We start from the raw sequence: 19,989 nt of genomic DNA, 5'->3' as shown, positions 1-19,989 counted from the left end.
GTTTGGCTATTAAAACTTGTGTTTGCTTCACGTAGTTTTTGTGCTGTGTTTTTCAACTCCATCAAATTGTTTATGTTCTTCTCTAAGCTGGTTATTCTAGTTAGCATTTTGTCTAACCTTTTTTGAAGGTTTTTGGTTTATTTGCATTGAGTTAGAACATGTTCCTTTAGCTTAGAAAAGTTTATTATCTACCTTCTGAAGACTGTTTCTGTCAATTCATCGCACTCCTTGGTCGAGTTGTGATCCTTTATTGTTGAGGAGTTGTGATCCCTTGAAAGAGAAGTGGTGTTCTGGTCTTTGATGGTTTCATCTCTTTTGCGCTGGTTTTTTCCCATCTTTGTGGATTGACCTGGCTGTGGTGTCAGGGAGCTGCTTGATGAGGTTGCTTGTCTGCCTGTGGAGGCGGTACTGGGTTTCTAGGGACTCCTTAAGGTTACTAGGGAAGCTTCCTGTGTCTTTTTTGTTTATACTGGGAGATTAGGCCCACTTCTTCAGCTGACCTGTAGGCGCTGCTGTGTTGTCAAGAACGCCATCTGTTGCTAGGTAGGCTTCCTATGTTTTTTGTTAAAACATGTAGCCCAGTCCCACCCCTCTAGTGGTGGGTTGTGCCCTTTCTCCACTGGGCTGGATCATTCAGGGTTCATCTCAGACAGTGGCACTGGTTGCGCAACCCACTAGAGTCAGAGCTTCAGCCCTTTGGGGTGTGTGGGGGAGGGTAGGGAACCGCCCAGCTGTACCCGGCTGTCTCCCCCTTTCATCTTCCTCTTTCTCAGGTCCTGGGGTAGGGGCCCGCCCAACTGCTCCTGCTTACAGCTTTCTCTCTCTCCAGACTGGAGGAGAGGGCCATAGCTCAGTCTGCAGGCTCTTAATTCAGCTCCGCGCTTGTAATTCTTGGTGCTTGACTGGCAGAGATCACCTGTTCTGTGTATTGCTGAGGCTTTAGGGGAAGTGCTGTATCTGGACTGGAGCGCCAGAGCGGGAGCCTCCAACTTGCCGGTCAGATGCACTTTCTGGGTGAGGCAGCACCCCTCCCCATCTTGGTCTGCCCTGAGCGAGCTTTGCTCACCATTGGACCAGACCCATTGAAATGCACCTGGTACCTTGGTTGGAGCTAGGAGATCTCTGGATTTCTGCGTTTCTCTCGCTGGGTGTTGTGTGCTGGAGTTGTGTCTAGTAATCTTGAATCTCTCAACCTATACTAATTTTTTTTTTTTTTTTTGAGACGGAGTTTTTTGCTCTTGCTACCCAGGCTGGAGTGCAATGGCGCAATCTTGGCTCACTGCAACCTCCGCCTCCCGGGTTCAGGCAATTCTCCTGCCCCAGCCTCCTGAGTCGCTGGGATTACAGGCACGTGCCACCATGCCCAGCTAATTTTTTGTAGTTTTAGTAGAGACGGGGTTTCACCATGTTGACCAGGATGGTCTCGATCTCTTGACCTCGTGATCCACCCACCTCGGCCTCCCACAGTGCTAGGATTACAGGCTTGACAATTTTTTAAGAGAGGATTTAAATCATGGAGTTGGAGTTGAAAGGCTAAAAGAGCAAAAAGGAGATGCTGAGGACACCCGGGGATTAATAATGGAAATAAACAGCATTCTCTACCAGGGCTGTGGACACAAAAGGGCAGTATTACCCAAATCTAGGAGGCTGGAGGAGGGGTCCCCGCTTTGGTGAGTGGGTGGTCCATGTAGCCCTCTGAGAAGCGGGTGTTGCATATCTTGTGCTGGGACTTCTGAGGAAGAGGCAGGTGGAGCTACTCCCCAGGCTTCTGGGAAGGGAGCTTGTCTTGACAGGTGTCCCAGGGAATGGGGAGAGCTATAGAGCTGTGCCCTGACTGCCCAGGTGCACAGTTGGACGCTGGAGAAGCTTGTGCAGGGAGAAGCTGCTGGAGAGTGGGGCTAAAGCTGACCGCTGCTGCTGGAGCCATACTACAGGAGCTGAAAGCAAGCCTCTTCTCTCCTTCTGCCTATCAGTCTCCTGCCAGAGCTGCCATTGGTAGACCCTAACAGGAAACTAGCTGGCAAGGGAGTCTGGGAAACTGATTAGCCAGTGCCCAGCACCAGAGTAGAGTGTGGAGGGTAGACTTGGAGCTAATTGGCAATCCTTAAAGAGTGGATGCATACTGTCTCATTTCATCCTTTGACACTTCTCTTGTAAAGCATATTTCCAAGTTATAGTAGACAAAGAGAGAAGTTAATTGACTTGCCCAAGTCACTCAGTCTGTCAGTCCCCGCATAGCCACTGAATGTGTGCTGTCTGACAAGCGCCCTTCTGGTTTTGCGGCCACAAAAATGAACAAGGCAGAGTTTATTCTAGCAAGGAAACTTGTCTTATGATTAAGGAGGGAGGGACAATGGGAGATAATTCAGACACACAAAAAGGTGAATATATTGACAGTCTCAGGTGCTAAAATTAAATGCTGAACACAGTGGAAGTACACTAGGTGTTAATGAGAGGTACGTTAGAAATGGTCCAGGTCCTAAGGGACTGATGTCAGCACTACATACCAAGAACTCAGGTGAATGACCAGTGACCATTCTGAGTCACCATCACATCTGTAAACTGGTGGCAATGCTCTCACTAGTGGAAAAGTTCCTCATGAAAGTACATTCAACAGAGCACCTCCCAGAGCTGCTGTCATGACTAAGCTGGAGAAAGGACTTGAGCAGTCGGTGGCAGCTGCTCAGGAACTCTCTGCTGTCCCCTCTCATTAGGAGAGTGGCGTCATGGCCTGGTGACCCCATCCATGGCTAAGAATAGAGCAGTGCCAACTCCATCAATCAGTCTCAGCATTCTAAAGAGAGGTTGGATTGCTCTAGGACACCCTCTGAACCACCGTCCAGACTCCAAGGAGAAGCAAACACTGTGTGGGTGCTGTCCCCATCCCCCCTTCCCTTTCTCATTCTTTCTCAGTTGATCCTTCTGTAAAATGCAGCTGTTTCCCAGATCAGTTCAGGCCGGGAAAGCTGTTGGATCATCAGCTTCTGAGAGGAAGAATCTTAGCTTTCTTTAAATGTGGACCAACCATCTCATACATTTCATTCATTGCTCTGTATTCAGTAGGCACTGCATAGAGAGTGTTAGAATGGCTGATCAGAGCTGTTTCCTTGTGGAATGAAGTTTTGGAGAGAATGACATCTCTCCATAAGAAAGGACCTGAGGCTTAAAACCTCAGTGAAAAATTTAGCTTTGGCCAATGAATGGATGTACAGAGCTGTGAAGTCCTGTGAAATCCATCACCACACAGAGGCTTTCGCCAGGGGGCCTAGGACTAGGGACTGCTCACCCCTCACTGGCTGAGTGTTTCTTCCCCACCTGGGGGACAGGCACTGGGCATATGCCCTGCAGACGGGGGGCTCAGGCAACATAGATAGGAATACTGCCCTCTCCCACCGCTGCTCAGCTGTTTTGGGCTTCAGATCCAGTGCCTCAGGATAGGATACCTGTCACTAAGGGAAAAAAATAGAGGGAGAGAGGGCTGGGAGTAGCTGGTAGAAGGGGGCTACATGTGTAGCTGGTACACTGGCCCTGGGAAGGGGCACCTTGTCTGCTGAGCATACACCTGTGTGTGATCTTTAAACATGAATATGAAATATGTCCTATGTGGCAATCTTACCCCATTTCCCCTGTGTGTCTTTACTGGCATGATCTTCATTCTACACTTAGGGCACTGGCTCTGAAACAGAGGTAGAGGTTGAGCGGGAAGAGGGATACAAGGGGCGTGGTGGCTAGAAAAGTTCCCCAGGTGATTCTGTCCTTCCTGGTTGGCAAGTGCTGTGGATGTGGGGAAGGCAGGGGCTCTAGGCTTCCCCATTATGCACTGTCAGAGTGAAGGGGCAAAGACAGAGAGGACTCCTGAGGGCTGCCCAGTGGGGCCACATGCTTCAAGGAGCTTTTCATGGAAGCAGGAAGAGGTTCAAAGCTTCAGTCTGTAAGAAAGACTTGTCCTCCTTTGAGGGATCAGAGTAGAACCTTCTGGGAGTGGAGACATAGGCAGGTAAGCAGGCTACTGAAACTGCCTCTGGAAGGGCCAAGGGAAGGCTTGTGGTTTGCACAGGGATGGGGGACAATAGCAGCAGCCAAAGCCCCATAGGAGTTAGTAGCACGTGTTTCCCAGGAATATCCACAGGGCTGCAAACGCCCCTCAGGGACCTGGTACTGGTGAGGACACAGGCTGAGGTTCAGCGTTTGTGGATCATCTTTGTTTCTCTTGCATCAGGAACTGGTGTATACGTCTAGAAGCTGACCCTGTTTCTAGATGTTTTATATGCCTGTGTTTTATATGCCTCCCCCTCTGCTTCCCTGGGCCATCCCCTCCATATCTGTCACTAATGATAGTCACAGTCTTCTACCTGGCGCCTCTCTCATCAGTTGCTCCTCCCACTCACCCGAGTGGGGTTCTGATTCCTACAGGCCTGACTGGCTACTTCACCCATGCTGAAGAACTACTAGTGGGAATATTCAGGCTTGGAGCTGGGACCAGAAGGAAAAGCAGCATTTGGTTTATAAATATGAAGGAAGGGGGGCTTCTCCCAAATGTTATTTCATTGCAACTCTACAAGTAGTAGTAGTAGGAATTTTGTACAGAAGACAACTAAGGCTTTGAAAGATCAACTCATTTCCTCCGGTCTGAAACCAGCACCCTGTGGGTGTGGGTACTTGCATCCATCGTCCTGTCAGTGTCTGTGCTGGCCTTAGCTGCATGAGGGTGAATACCGACATAGAAGGGAGAACAGCTGGTGGAGGCCTGAGAGCACAGGGCAGGGCTGTGGACAGGGCCTCCCTGAGGGGAGGGAGGGAGGAGGAAGTGGTGAAGCAGACCTTGTGTTCTGGTTTGAGGGCTGCCATACAAACGACCACAGCCTTGGTGGCTTAAAACAGAAATTGCTTCTCACAGTTCTGGAGGCCAGAAGTCTGCAATAAAGTTGTCTACTGCATTGGTTCCTTCTGGGGATTTGGTGTTGGGTCCATTCCAGGCCTGTCTGAGCTTCTGGGTGCTGTCAGCAATCCTACAGAACTCCAGTATCTACCTCCATCTCCCCGCGGCCCTGCTTTTTGTTCTGCCTTCTCCCCTGGCTCTTGTAACAACATTCATCACTGGTCTGGAGCCCACTCTAATGCAGGACGATCTCATGCTGAGATCCTCACCTTACTTACATCTGCACAGAACCTTATTCCAAATAAGGCCACCTTCTGAGGTTCTGGGTGGATATGTCTTTTGAGGGTCATAATGCAATCAACTCTACCTCGGGAGCACAAAACAAGGAGAAGGTGACAAATGTGGCCCCTAGTGAAATGCCAGAGCACAGAAACTCCTGCACAGTAATGCCATCTCTTCCCTGAGTAGCAACCCAGGGGCATATCTTATTCACTGGGTGGCACTGGGAACAAAGGACACTCATCTGTCTTGAGTTTGAACCTTCCTGAAGACAGAAGAACAGGAGAGTCTGTGGGAGTCTTTCAGGCCCAAAGTTTGTCTGTCAAAAGAAGGTATGTCCAATCCACCTACTGCCCATGCCTACCAGTCTGGGAGGGCCTTTAAGAGTCAATAAGATGATGCCAGTCTTCATGGGATGTCACTGATGATGGGTCAGACAAGCCATTCTTGATTAATGTCAGAAGAAATGCAGAAGCTGCATGGTGGTGGGAGGGGCCTGCCTGTTAGCAGTGGACTGACAGCCCGTGGACCAGGTCCCCTGAGAACAGAACAGCTCTAGCCTCTAGGGTTTTCCTGGGTAAAGGCCACTGGGACATCTGTGCATTCCTACTCCTCCTCCCTAGGGCTGTGGCTAGAGGTCACGAGCGGCCAACAGGGTAACCTCAGCCTCCTCCAGGGAGGCAGGACTTTCCAATAAGCCAAACAGTTGGGCTCGTGTGCTGCTAGCCCCTCTTTTTCACATTAATCAATCAGAGTCTGGGTTTCACCCTAAGTCATTGGTCCATCCTGACAAGTTAAAGGACCACACAGCCTAATGCATCTAGAGCATTCCATCTTCAAATGCTCTGGGAATCTTGGCTTCTTGGCCTTTTGCCTTCCCTTGGCCAGATACGCTACTTCCTAGTGTTGCCCCTGAATTCTTTAGAGAAGTTGCCAGCCGACAAAGACTGAGAAACACTAGTGGAGGTCACCAACATATACTGAGAGAAACTGTCCTTCATCCTAAAACCCAAGGCATTTTCCCTAGAAGAAGGACTTCAGACATGGTGTGGGTGGGGACCTGGGTGCCTGGGTTTGGCTCACAACTCCACCGCTTTGTCCTCCTGGTTAGTCACTTTTTCCAAACTCAGTTTCATCATTTGAGAAATGAGGGTAACTGTGTACCCACCTGCTGGGATTTCTGTAAGGATGGCACAGGTCCAACCTTTAACACAGTGCCTGGCACATCAGAGCTCTCGCTCAGCCTCCACTCCTCCCACCAGGACTGCCACCACAAAGACACTGTTCTTCCCTGGCTGGCGTTTCTGCTTTTGTGTCATGGCGTGGGCTGCTCCCTGTTTGGAACACCCTCGCCCAACTCCCTTTACCTTTTGTACCTAATTCTAGCTCATCCTTCTAGAATCATCTCAAGGGTCGCCCCCACAGAGTAATATATAATACATTTACTGAGCAACTATTAAATGTCAGGCACTCTCCTTAAGGCCCTACTTACATTATCCAACTTAATCCTCATAACAGTCTATGAAATCAGTTGTATTCTGTGATAAAACTGAGGTTCAGGGAATACGATCCAAGTCTGCCTGACTGCCAAAGCTTGTGCACGTGCCGTCACCCCATGCTGACTCCACGGGCTCCTGCCCTCGCCCTCCCACACTGGGTCCACTTGGCAATTTGTGCTTAAGCTGTGAGTTTACTGCTCTATTTCCCGAGCCTGGCATCCCTGGAGACAGCGTTGTGCTTCCTTCTCTCCAGCCTCAGGCCAGGGCGGCACACAGCCTTAGCTGAACTGGCCTGGGTCCCTCTGGGGTCCCCTTCCCTTTTTGAGGCTCAGGGCCTCCCATATTCTGGGCTGTCACATATTCCTCATGATACTAAGGAAAAAATGTAGCATTTGATGCCATAACAACAGAAGTGATCTGAGGGGTTGAGAAGTGGCCTTTACTAAAAGTAAAACCCAATCAAGTGCCTTTTCCTGTCTGCCCATCTGCAGTTTGTTTTTCCATGTTTTAAGTTTCTTAAATGGCCTAGTTTGCTAATCTTCATGTTTTATGCTCTGCCATAAAACTAGGCAGGGTTACTGGTGGAGGAGGCTGGTGGGTGAGGAAAGCTATGTCAAAATGGCCTAGTGGGGATGTTAGGGCCCTTCTGATGCCCAGTCACGCAAGGCGGCGTGACTCAGCACCAGCTTGGACCCCACCCCTGGGAGAAGAGGCCTGGCTCCTACTAGCAAGGAGCTGCAGTGTGTGTGCCCTGCTGAGTGCCTGCAGACAGTGAGTGCTCAATAAATGTTTGCTTGGCTTTGTGTCCCCCGACTCTAGACAGTTTTTTGTCATATCTCAGAAAGAAAGAGTTGAAGGTGATTTCAGGGCCTGCCTATTTTCTCTCAGTCATCCTTCAGGGACGAGAGGCTAAGTGAGAGGCTCATCAGGGACATCCCCCACTCCAATCCCAGGCAGCACCAAGGAGGGCCGAGTCTGGCATGTGTGGCCACACTCATGTGTAAGCAAAAGTCCATGCACAGGGGACAGCAAAGCAGCAGAGACCTCACCAACCATCTACCCAGGGGTCCTGAGAGCCTGGTCAGCAGGCCTGGGTCAGGCTGCCCATGTCAGAATCACCTGGGAGTTTGCTGCAAATGCCAGTTTCTAACCCTGCCACGGGAAATTCTCTCTCACTAGATAACTCTTCAAGTGGTTCTGAAGTGCAGCCAGGTTGCAGAACCATTGATCTGGTACAGCCAAGGAAGGGGATATAACTTTCCCAAGGTCACACAGTGGCTAGTCAGTGGCAGAGCTAGGACCACTTCAAGCCCGTGCTCTTTCTACTGCAGAGCATTCAGATTGGAGACATATGTCTGAATCCAAGAGAAAATCATCTAAATCCCTTTTGATATATCCATAGTTTTCAATGACTCATAACTCAGTCCCTGCTCATTTATGCAAACCACTGAGGATTGACATTACATATGTATTTTTATTCCACAATCTGAGTTCTTTTAAGTAACTGTGCTCCCACTTGGGTTCCCTCCCCACATTCTTTTGCTGTAAGGACTCCAGAAGTCCATTCCCCTTCTAAGCCTGCCTTTCCCCCATGCATGCTGCCAGGACCCTGAGGGGACTCCTCCTCACCTTGGCCTAGTCCTGGCTAGAGGTTAAGAATAGGTTAGGCTTGAGAGGAGATGGGCCCTCTTTTAATGTAACCCAGAAGAGGTGGTCTACCATCCTGACACCTCAGATTTCAGGGTTATTGGTTTTTCAAACCAAGTTGAAAATAAATACCCAGAAATCCCTGTAGCTTAAGGATCTGTGTGTCAATTCTGTTCAGCTCAACAACCACGTAAGTCTTCCCAGGCTCAAGGGCTGTTGCTTGGTGCAACCTCAGAGGGATGCCAAGTTAGATGAGCAAGGCACAGCAGCATCCCTGCCCTCTAGGCGTCCTCTGTCTCTATGTTGCAATAAGTCATAAGCTGCTCAGCATTCTGAGCAACATGTCAGGCTAGAGAAAATAAATGCCCCTTTGGGCTGGCCGGACTCTGGCTGGATCCAGGAAGGATCTGGACTTATCCCGTTACCAGTGCCTTCACCATGCCAGGAAAAGAGTAGTTTCCTATCATCAGGGCTGGGCCTTTTCCAGTGAAACCACCTCCCAGACAGACCCCAGCACCCCTCTGTTGCTGTGATCTCTGACTAAGGATCTCTGATGTGAAGAAAGAAGGAAGGCAAGAGCCAATGAGCAGCTGTCCTCATTGCAAAAATGTTCATCTCAGGGGTACTTTTAAATGTCAGCCCTCTGAGCTCACGTAAGAGTTCAAAAAATAAAATCAGCCAGGCAGAGATGATGAATCAGTATGAGGTCAGTCTGAAATGAGGATGAGTGGAAATGGAAGTCCTTTAGGGTCTTATTTCCACACCATCCTTCAGGAGCCTGTGTGTGGTGCATATAGACTCCTGTGACCTTTTTCTTTCTCCCCATTAAACCACAAACATCAGAAGCTGACTTTTGGGGGGAGGGCAGTATACATCCCTTCTTTTGGCTTCACAAACAGGGCAGTGGCTATAGCCACAGAGTTTGGATTGATCCTGGCCTGTCCACCGGGGGTAATGCATCTGCAATGGAGACCTCAACTCTCAAACTCCAGGGGCTCAGCAAGAGAATTAGAGACAGGAGGTCACCTTGAGCTGGAACAGGAAACACCTGCTCAGCTGTCTGGGCCATACACAAATACAGAGGGCAACCCATACCCTTCACATTGATATAGTGTTTTCCAGAGGGGGTTCTTTCATTCAAAAGAGAGGATCTGAGGGAACTGGCTTAAGAAATGCTGCATGTAATGTCTTCCTCTTAGACATTCATAAGGCATATTAGCATGTTAAGGCTCTGAGAAGTCCTGCAGTAAAGCAGCCCATTTAATATTGCAGTGTGACTCAAAGTTACCTAACTTGGGACCTTTTCCCCCCTCATAGTACCTATTAAAGCCCCAGGAAATACTCTGGAAAAGCTGCACAGACTTGTTCCCCAGGTCTCCATCCACTGCCTGTCCAGCACAGTGAGCCTTCTGGGTTATGGATTTGGGAGTCATGCCCTTCATTCTCAGGATACACTCTTGCCATGGGGAGCTGTGGAGCATCTCAAAGCAGAGGGCTGCTGTGGCTGGTGGCACAGATCTCATTGTCATGACTCATACAACCACTCCTGCTGACTCAGATCTAACATACTTGGCAAAATGCATGGTCATGGCTGCCTCTGAGACAGACTCCATGACTAACTTCTCCTGAAAAGCAGCTGAAGTTAGTAAGCAGAGCCCTTGACCCCAGATGAGCAAAGCTGTCAGACCACATCAGTTCTATAAGAATTCCTTTTGCCTTGTCCCCTGGGGTTGCTGGTTTTACCCCCCTGATTCTCAAAGGAAGAACCAAGCATTTCTGTAGGGTATGAAGCTCTTCCCTGGCTCACCTGTCCATTAGTTGAGACAGCGATGTTCAGGTGGGTTGCCTCTAGCACACAGGATGATAGAGGACAGCTTAGGATGACACTTTGGAAAAAAAAAGTCTGCACAGATCCAGAGACCCGGGTTCCACCAAAGGCCCTGCCTGTAAGTGCCTGAGCTGCCCACGCAGCCACAACACCTGAACATGCCACTTGGGTCAGTCCAGGATTCGGACCCCTGGAGCGTCTGGGTGACAAGCACAGTGTAGCCACACCCTCAAACAGGAACTCACACTTCCCCTCCCAAATATCCACCATGAATTATGTTAAGCCTTTGTAAACCTACTGGTATACTCTGCTCTACAGCCTCTTGGGATCAGTTTCGCGTTGATTCCTTAATATCTGAAGAACTTCATTTTCATTAGTCTTAGAACATCTCATTTCAAGTCTCAAAGGCTGCCCCTGACCTTTGATGTTAAGAGAGATGTGTGTCAAGGCCAAATCCTGCTTTTTATAACATTGACTATGACCTCTGTGATTTCATCTTTCCAGGAAGAAGATATTCTCCCACGGATTCATTAGCCAATATTTATGTGTTCTTCATTCCACAAATATTTATTGAGGGCCTGCTAGGTACTAGGTACTTAGAAGAGCTGGAAATTGGGAACAAAACAAAAAATCATTACTCTTTTAGGGCAGATAAGAAAAATTTAGAAAGTAAAAAATACAGTGTGACCTGCAAAGTACTGTTCTAAGCCCTCAGGGACCTTTTAGAGCGGATAAGTTATGTTCGTCTTCAGGAATTGTTGCTTACAAGGAATAGAAACCCAATAGTGTTAGGAATCAGATTTCCTGCAGAAATAAAGGGCAGGAAAAGAGCAATGAACTCTAAAAGCCATCATCTCTCTTTGGTACATTCACATTCTCACCCATTTCCTCCTTTCTCTTTTTTGTATACCTTCCTTCCTATTCCCTTCTCTCCTCCCCTCTCTAAGAAGGCACATGAGTAGGGAGAAGGAAGCTAGCCTCTCTACTACAAATGGATACAAGACAGAGAATAATTGGGACAGAAGAACAGTCTGACCATAGAAAGGGCCATTGGAGGTGGGAGGATAACTTAGAGCACTCTGGAATCAAGGAAGACTTTCCGAAGGAGGTGCATTTGTGCTGGGTCTGGTGGGAAGAGGATTTGAATGCTTAATGGAATGCAGAGGCCATTCCCAGAACAGATCACAGTGTGTACAGGGGCATCCAACTCAGAGCACAGAGTGAAAAGGGTCCCGATCACTCTACTGATCACTTCCTCATACCCCCATGATGCCTTTAGTTGGGTTTCTCTGGCTCTTTTCAGGGTGGACAGGATTCTCCCAAGTCTCATTTCTTGGATCTGCAAACCAGACTATTAGGGGCAGTAGGGTATGGCTAAGGAGGGGACCAGAGGAGGCAGGAATGGGAGAAATGCTGCCCATTGGAGGTCAGAAAGCCACATATTATGAACCCAGGTAATAGCTGGAAGATTTAACCCTCCATTCACCTGTTAGTGACCTCCGTATATAGTCATCCAGGGAAAGGAACTTTGACTACGAAGTTAGAGCACAGACGTGGGCCTCTAGTCTGCCAGTGATTTGCTGACGGAGTCCTAGCATCAAGCAGTTAACAGTTTATCTGGCTCCTCTGTGCTGGGCACTATAAAACAATCTTCTTCTTGGTCATACCTGAGAATCTACTGGTGAGAATGCAGGGCAGGGCCTCTTGGAGGAGTTAGGGTGAATTTCGCATCATCTTCAACGGGAGGCCTTGAAAGAGCAAGGACAACAGGAGTCATTTAAGCATCTCCAGTGGGCTAGTGCCTTCACATAAATCAGCTTGTATCAGCTTTACACCAAGTCTGAAAAGTAGAGATTTTCCTCACTTTCTGAGGAGGAAGCTGAGACTCGGAAGTTAAGTACCTGCGTGAGGTTACATGGTTAAGTAGTGGGGCTGGGACTTAAACTTAATTCTGACCCCCAAGTCCATGCTCCTGGCATGCCACCTTGTGTGCCTCCCCAAGGCCAGGGGTCATGTGGCAAGTCCCGGGGACAGGTTCTGGGCTGGTCTCAGTTGCCTGTCCAGGGCACAAAGTTTTCCTGATTGGGAAGATGGAAATGCTGCTGTTCTACCTTACCACGGGCCTCTCTTCGACGTCTATGCAACCTCAATACCTCTAGTCCTCAAACCAGAAATTTACACTAAGATGACAACCTATTACAGCCTGCCTCTCACAAATGCAAACACGATATGGGTCAAAACATGGCCCAGTCTAATTGCCATGTGCAATATAAGCTAGAAATCATGGGGCTCTCCCATAGTCAGATGGTGACCTAGGGGGAGGCCCCACAAGCTGTGGCTTATGCTACACGCAGAGCCAGACTCATGAGTCTGTTTTGCTGACGATCCATCCCTCTGCATGACGTATTGTCATTACTTGGTGGCCACCTAATGGATCTGGGGTTTTGTAGCTTGGATACAAGTCCCTTCTATGCAACTTACCTGTTGTGTGATATTTAGCCACTCTGAGCTTTGGTTTCCTTGTCGCTGAAATGGGGACAATCACAGGTGTTCCAGTGACCTTATAGTTCCATCAAAAGGAATACATGAAGTAACATGAAAGTGCCTTAGGACCTGCAAAGCACTGTCCGCGTGTTGAGTATTGTTGTTAGGACAAGTTCATGTTCAACTTTATAGATGTTAGTCTACCGTAAGCTCCCCGAAGACAAGGAAGACTTCTTGTGAAAACAGCTTTCACCTTTCACAGCCAGCCACATTCACTTAGGGTCCAGATCTGTGGGTGGCATTGGAAGTCTTAGCTATAGCCTTGCCTGGGGACTCAGCTAAACTTTCTTGCCCTGAAGTGTGGTTTAGACCAGACGTGCTCAAACTTTTGTGCAGAGATACTAATGGACTTCGTCTGAAGTGGAGCCAGAGAAATGATATTTTAAGGGCTCATGAGAAGATTCTGAATTGCACACAAGGACAGATTGAAGGGAGTCCAGGCGCAGAGGCTGGGGACAGTCTCCTGGGAAGAGAATATTTGGATTCTTCAGCCTCCTGGCATGTGAGGAGGGAAAATTATAGGATTTTTTTCCTCTTGAAGGGAGTATCAGGGGAGTCAATTCCCGGCTGTTGGAAAGCTGGAAGCCACTGTCAAGAAAAGGAGGGTGATGTCAGTCATGAGAAAAGCCTCATGAGGACTTGCAGGCTGTGCGCCCCAGCCTCTTGGTGGCAGGTAGGCTGGAAGGAGAGGGCCATGATAGGCAAAAGGGCTGAGTTGGGCCGCAGCTAGCAGGTGGCTAACATGGCATGTCATTCTCTCTCTCTCTGCAGATTGTGTTCCGGAAGATCAGCGATGTGAAGCGTGAAGAGGAAGAGCGCATGAAACGGAAGAATGAGGCCCCCCTGATCCTGCCCCCAGACCACCCTGTCCGGCGCCTCTTCCAGAGGTTCCGACAGCAGAAAGAGGCCAGGCTGGCGGCTGAGAGAGGGGGCCGGGACCTGGATGACCTGGATGTGGAGAAGGGCAATGTCCTCACAGAGCATGCCTCCGCCAACCACAGCCTTGTGAAGGCCAGCGTGGTCACCGTGCGTGAGAGTCCTGCCACGCCCGTGTCCTTCCAGGCAGCCTCCACCTCCGGGGTGCCAGACCACGCAAAGCTGCATGCACCGGGGTCCGAGTGCCTGGGCCCCAAGGGAGGTGGGGGCGACTGTGCCAAACGCAAAGGCTGGGCCCGCTTCAAAGATGCTTGCGGGAAGGGCGAGGACTGGAACAAGGTGTCCAAGGCTGAGTCGATGGAGACGCTTCCCGAGAGGACAAAAGCGTCGGGTGAGGCCACGCTGAAGAAGACAGACTCGTGTGACAGTGGCATCACCAAGAGCGACTTGCGCCTGGACAACGTGGGTGAGGCCAGGAGCCCCCAGGATCGGAGTCCCATCCTGGCGGAGGTCAAGCATTCCTTCTACCCCATCCCTGAGCAGACACTGCAGGCCACGGTCCTGGAGGTGAAGCATGAGCTGAAGGAGGACATCAAGGCCCTGAACGCCAAAATGACCAATATTGAGAAGCAGCTCTCTGAGATACTCAGGATATTAACCTCCAGAAGATCCTCCCAGTCGCCTCAGGAGCTGTTTGAAATATCGCGGCCACAGTCCCCAGAATCAGAGAGAGACATTTTTGGAGCCAGCTGAGAGGTCTAAAAAAAAAAAAAAAAAAAAAAAAAAAAAAGAAAAAAGAAAATGAACAAGGCGGGGAGGAAAAAAGAAGAAACAGAAATGAAAGAGAATAACTGTCAGAATGTTAAAAAGAAAGGACCAAGTGCACATAAATGGATGTTAAATTGAGCTACAGCTGACCCTAAACCCAAGTAGAGAGTCCTTGCCACTGTCCAATTTCTTCCCAGGTGAAAGCAAAGTTTCCAATTCTGCCATTCTCAAGCATTCCACTGGCAATAAATTCAATACTCTGAGCCAGGCGTGGTGGCTTTCTCCTGCAATCTCAGCACTTTGGGAGGCCGAGGTGGGAGGATCACTTGAGCCCAGGGGTTCCAGCCTAGGCTAGGCAACATAGTGAGACCCTGACTCAACAAAAAATAGAAAAAATTAGCCGGGTGTGGTGACATGTGCCTGTAGTCCCAGCTATTCAGGAGGCTGAGGTGGGAGGATTCTTGAGCCTGGAAAGTTGAGGCTACAGTGAGCTGTGATCATGACAATGCACACCAGCCTGGGTGACAGAGTAAGATGCTGTCTGAAAAAAGAAAGAAAAATAACCTTTGATATTTCTCATTACACTTATGAAAGGTGGATTTATTTATTTATTATTGTTTATTTATTTATTTATTTTTGAAAGGAGGTCTCACTGTGTTTCCCAGGCTGGACTTGAATTTCTAGGGTCAAACAATCCTCCTGCCTCAGTCTCACAAACAGCTGAGACTATAGACATATGCCACCACCCCTGGCTTTTTTTTTTTTTTTTTNAAAAAAAAAAAAAAAGTCAAACACCTCCAACCCTGCCGTCACCACCACCCTGACCACACATGTCCACGTGACCAACACTTTTCAAGTCGGCTTTTCCTGACAGAAAACGTGGGGCCAGTGGTGCAGACGCACGCGCTCTTTCTCTATCTGGAAAAAGATACAGGAAGGGTAGTGTGCCCTACCCTGCAAGGTGGCAGCTGCATCTGAACCGTCTTTGCACAATTTTGGAAGAACGGACATGCTGTCTAAAGGGTATTTTCCTTCATTTTTAATTTTTTATTACCATATTTGTAAAAGTTTAAAACTACCAAAACGGAGCAGCAGCCACCTAGGGACTGGTGGAAAGTGCGGAGAACCTCTCATGTATATACCATGCTGGGCTGCTTTGCCAAGCCTGCCCCCTGTCCCACCACGGTCTGCGGTGGGCCAGGGACTTCCTGGCATTCCCGTCCTTGCACGGCCCATGTCTGACATCACCGTGTTTTCCTGTAGTTGTCATTTGTCACTAGCTCGGGACAAGGGGAGCTTGAGGGACAGGAGGGTAGAGCCTGGAAACTTTGTCTCATGATTAAGGCCAGAAAAGCAGCTGCAGGGGTGGCGCATGCCTTCTATAGACTCTTGGAGCCGGGAATCCTCAGGTCTCCTTTCCCCAGGGAGGTGAGGCAAGGGTGAGAGCTGGAGAGGGGCCCTTAGGATCCAGGGGTTCTCTGTGGTGCGGCCCATAGCCTGCTCCTCTAGGACAGTGGGCAGGGAGGGCTCCAGAGTCCCCAGCTGAGCCTCTGGCCCTGCTGCATGCCGCTGGCCTCACACACAGGCTCCCTTGCTTCTGTTCCTTCTCGGCCCCTTCCCAAGTGTTCCTGTGGCATTCCTCAGGGTATGGAGCATCGGCAGGAAGGGTCATGAGCCCAGAGTTGCTTTATTAGCAAAGCAGACACAGACACACACAACCTCAGAACTGTAGCAAGTGCTATGTTTATACTTTGATTCTCATTGGGATTGCCCTTCAGACCTTTGTATTTTGTTCACTGCATGGGGTCATTATAGGCGCTTGGGAGCCATGCTGGGCCTTATTTTAAAGCCAGCCTCTCTCTCTCCTACTAACATCAGTCGGATTTGAAGAGAAAATGGACAATGATTGTAGGATCATGGTTGTACTCTTTTCCAGGAGCTGGAAAGGGAACAAAGCAGTGAGTTTCCAGCTACCTCTGTAAGGTGATGGAGAGACGTGGCCTTGGAGCTGTGAGCCACAGGGAAGGTCTGAGCTCACAGTGATAGTCACAGAGCTGCGTATGGGCCATCCGAGTCCCTAGGCCACGATGCTCCAGGACACTCCACTGCCTCGTAGTCACCAGAGTCAGGTTATTGCTGTGCTTAGGCTTCTCTCAGTGGCATCTGAGAAAGGAAAGGGGAACAGCCTCTTCCAGGCACAGTGAAACTGGCCTGGGCATGTGTCCTAGAAAGAGGTACCAGGACCCCAAATATTGACAAGCAAGGTTAGAAGTTCAGCTCTGAAAGTCAGCTTGGAGGGAGTGGAATTAGGAGTGCAGGTGACAACATGGACTCACCAAAGGAGCTTACCTTTGCCTGTGTTAGAAGGTGACCTCATCCCTGGCACCTATGCCCTACCAAAGATACTCAGTGTTTCTGAGAGCCTCTGGTCTGAGCCTGCCCACCACACCTCCTTAGTCCTGCCAGTGCTCATGTTGAGTCCCAGGGCTTGGCCCTCAATTGTGCAAGGCAGGGTTGGCTCTGGGAAGCCAGGGCCTGGGAGCTCAGGGGGGAGTCCTGCTCCATGTCCCCTAACCTCACCTGTAGCTTCTCACACAAAGCTTCCAGGGGCTGCCCCTGACTTCTCCAGGCCGTGACATAGTTTGATTTGGCCTCAGATGGCAGCATGCAGAGAAGAGGAAGTCTAATTTCCCAAGGCTGAGTCACAAGTGTTGGTGACTCCAGATAAAGCTGTGACGCCTTCAGCCTCTTTCACTTGAGAAGCTGCGGCCCAGTCCTTGGGTAAGAGGCCGTAAAATATCTGGAATCCTGCCACTGAACATTCTAGTTTGCCATTGCTTGAGGATGTTCCTCAACTTGCTTCTGAAGTTTAGAACCCACCACGTTTAAGTCAGGGCAGGCCTCTAATCACCCCAAAACCCAGCTTCAGAAGCACCTGCCCCTGGAGACTTATTGCCTCCAAGCTCTCTAGGGACTTGATGAGAGGCTCCTTGTCCAGAACCCCACAGCCCGATGTCAAGAGGCCCTGTCACTTCCCTCCAGCTCTGCCCAAGGCAGATGGATGTCCACGAAATCTCTCAGACCTCTGGGTATGAGGGACAAAGATGCTGTAAGGCTTTGAGGTCCAGACATGTTTTGGGGGGAAGCATAGCTTCAGAAATGCACTCCTAAATCGATGCAAACTGGGCTTATGACTAGCAGCTGGCTCCTGCGGCAGGAATCTGCTAATCTTGGGGTCACAGGTGCACATGTGGGTGCATGGGCTTCATTCTTCTCTAATCCTCCCTAGGATTTGAGGGATTTTTTTGCTGTAATTGTTTTCTCTGAAAAAACATTGTGTAAATGAGCCAAACCTTTCTCCCTTCCTTTCTGGGTCATGCACTTGGCTGCTTTGTGCTGACTGCCTTCCCATGCCAGGATGCCACTCTGGGTTCCTGAGCCAGGACCATGTGCTTCAGACACCACTGACCTGACCCTTCCAGTATGAACCATTATCTGGTGGCTGAAGAGAGATTAGGGAAACAAAAAGTTAGTAGGTATGGGACAGAACATTTAGACTTCAGAAAAAGTATGCCAAGAAAGAACAGATTTGCCCAGGATCTGCTTTTCCTTTTTGAGGAGAGGGGGCATCGTATGTGGCACCATTGTCCAGTAAGTGCTGGTTTTTAATCTCTATGAAATTATTTTCTTTGAATGTCATTCATACTGAAGCTCCATTTCCCAGAGAATATCCTGACATGCTGCTTTGAAGTAGGGAGGTCCTGTCCCTGTCACTTGGCTGCTGGTTGAACATTCTCTCCCTGGCTGATGGAAGGGTGGGTGAGGGTTGACTCTAAGAATGAAGAGGGTCAGCAAGATGGTGTGTTTGTTCTTGGAGGGGGGCAGTGACTCCAGCAGTGGGCGCTGCTATCCCATATACTTACAAAGGGCTCCTCCACTGGACATGACAAGATAGCCAAAGGACAGAGACAAAGGGGACCATTTAGTTAAGAAACTAAATTGTCTAGTGTACAATTAATGCAACTAATTGTATTAATTAATGCAATGCTACATTATGCCGATAAGGTTACAACATTAATGCTACAGGATGGCCCAAGTGTTTAAAAAGCTGAGCCCCTTTAGCAGCCTTCCAGCAAACTTTTGGAGATTCATTTCTTACTTGATTTCTTCTTGTGATCCAGTTCCGGGGGCCTGCTTTACCCTCAGCCTCAATCCAGCGTAATGCTGTTGGCCAAACATCAGCCCCTTTCCTGGCATCCTCCTCTTTCAAAAGTGTGGAGAGCTGGGCAGAGGTAAAAATGTACTATACCACCTCATCCCATCCAGCAAGCTTCCTCTCCAAATCCTTAGATGGACGGTAGAGGTATTATGCCAACTGTCAAGCCCTTTGTCCAGGCCCTCAGGACTAAGTGAATTCTTCAGGAATACTAGGTGGAGGAAGATCCCCATTTCCCCTTATTGCACTGACCACTATGTCTCACATGCATACTCTGGGAAATTTAAGAGCCCTGGTGGAGCTACACATTGCTGATGTGCATTTGATTAATAGATTGTACTATGTCTTGCAATAAAGACATTTAGCCTTAAGACCCTTGAATGGAACTCCAGCTGTGATAGAGCTGCCAACGCCCCTTCCTCTCTCCTCCCTTAGCACCTACTGTTGCTTAAAGAGGAGGCCACTGAGGGCACACTTGAGGCCCCAGACAGCCCCCCTCTGTTGCTAAATCATTGTTATTGCTCTATATACTGCCTTCTCTCGCTTCAATGAAAATTACCTTCACCAGCTCCCGTGCCCTCCACCTGGAGGAGAGTTCACGATCCTCTCAGCACTGACTGCAAACATCAGAGAAAAAACCATTTTCTCACCAAAGGTGTTTATGTTGAGAAGTTTTAATTTCCACCCCCACAGCTCAAAAGAATCAATGTGAATTTATCTGCAGCTTAAATTCATTTCAAGTGAAACTTCATTCTCATGAGAGCATATCAGACTTACTCGGGAACCTCTAGAGCTGGACTTGAATACCCTGCAGGTGCCAGACCGGTGGGTGTCTCCCTGCCTGCCATTACACTTTTCTTCCAGCCATCGTCTCTCTATCTGTGACTTCCGAATCATCCGACGGACCCATCAGTTGTTCAATGAGAAGTTCACAGATTTTGTATCAGGATATAAACTGGTCTTACGTTAAGAAGGATGCACCCTCCCCTAATGAATGTATTCTCTTAATATTCTGATGCTGTGTTTGTGCATCAGTTGGAGACTGCCCACATCCAGCATTTCGCCGACACCTCAAGGATGCTTCTACTCATGAGCAGTTCGTCATTCTGGGGCTTCTCCTTATATTAAAACTCTCTCGATTGAGTCCTGCCAAATCCTTTATTGGGGTTTTCTTTTTCCTTTGCATCTGTCACTTTGTCCAAATGAGCATGAATAAACAAAAGTGTTAATAAGCTGATACTATTTTTGTGGTCAGCTGAGAATGCTGCCAAGAACACCACTGTATATCTGTGGCTTGGGAACGTTAAGAGAAACGTGCAGGCCCCTCCATTGATGATATTCCCTTCTCAACGTTTTTAAACAAGCACAAATGATATTTGTAAAAAAAAAAAAAAAAAAAAAAGGTTTTATTTATTATGGTAATAAACTATTTTATACATGATACTTGCTTTCG

The 19,989-nt window shown here is 48.8% G+C and overlaps 2 protein-coding genes and 1 long non-coding RNA gene across 11 annotated transcripts in view; 1 reads left to right on the top strand and 2 right to left on the bottom strand.

Moving 5' to 3' along the window:
• KCNH1 (potassium voltage-gated channel subfamily H member 1) overlaps positions 1 to 19,984 on the top strand; it is a 448,557-nt gene extending 428,573 nt beyond the window's left edge. For both annotated transcript variants that reach the window (XM_017525585.2, XM_017525584.2), the window contains exons 11-12: positions 13,448 to 14,320; positions 15,092 to 19,984. In XM_017525585.2, the coding sequence (XP_017381074.1) occupies positions 13,448 to 14,305 (858 nt within the window). In that variant the 3' untranslated portion in view covers positions 14,306 to 14,320; positions 15,092 to 19,984. The remainder of the gene's footprint in view (positions 1 to 13,447; positions 14,321 to 15,091) is intronic.
• On the bottom strand, positions 5,405 to 17,330 carry LOC119470704. 2 transcript variants are annotated; one of them, XR_005199671.1, is made up of 4 exons: positions 17,256 to 17,330; positions 12,870 to 14,310; positions 11,800 to 11,880; positions 5,405 to 5,536 (listed from the first exon to the last, which is right to left on the bottom strand). It is a non-coding gene; the product is annotated as an uncharacterized LOC119470704 (long non-coding RNA). The 2 variants fall into 2 exon arrangements; XR_005199672.1 differs by having other exon boundaries at positions 14,212 to 14,310.
• Positions 17,629 to 19,989, bottom strand: part of HHAT (hedgehog acyltransferase) — a 354,783-nt gene continuing 352,422 nt past the window's right edge. For 6 of the 7 annotated variants that reach the window (XR_005199664.1, XR_005199669.1, XR_005199665.1 and 3 more), the window contains one exon: positions 17,629 to 19,153. The gene's annotated coding sequence lies outside the window, so the exon portion shown is untranslated. The remainder of the gene's footprint in view (positions 19,154 to 19,989) is intronic. The other variant, XR_005199666.1, reaches the window with a different exon arrangement.

Source organism: Cebus imitator, unplaced genomic scaffold (genome assembly GCF_001604975.1).
Source record: "Cebus imitator isolate Cc_AM_T3 unplaced genomic scaffold, Cebus_imitator-1.0 Scaffold38, whole genome shotgun sequence".
Taxonomy (NCBI): domain Eukaryota; kingdom Metazoa; phylum Chordata; class Mammalia; order Primates; family Cebidae; genus Cebus; species Cebus imitator.
Note: the sequence above shows the minus strand (reverse complement) of the source record. Positions and strands in the feature narration are given on the sequence as shown.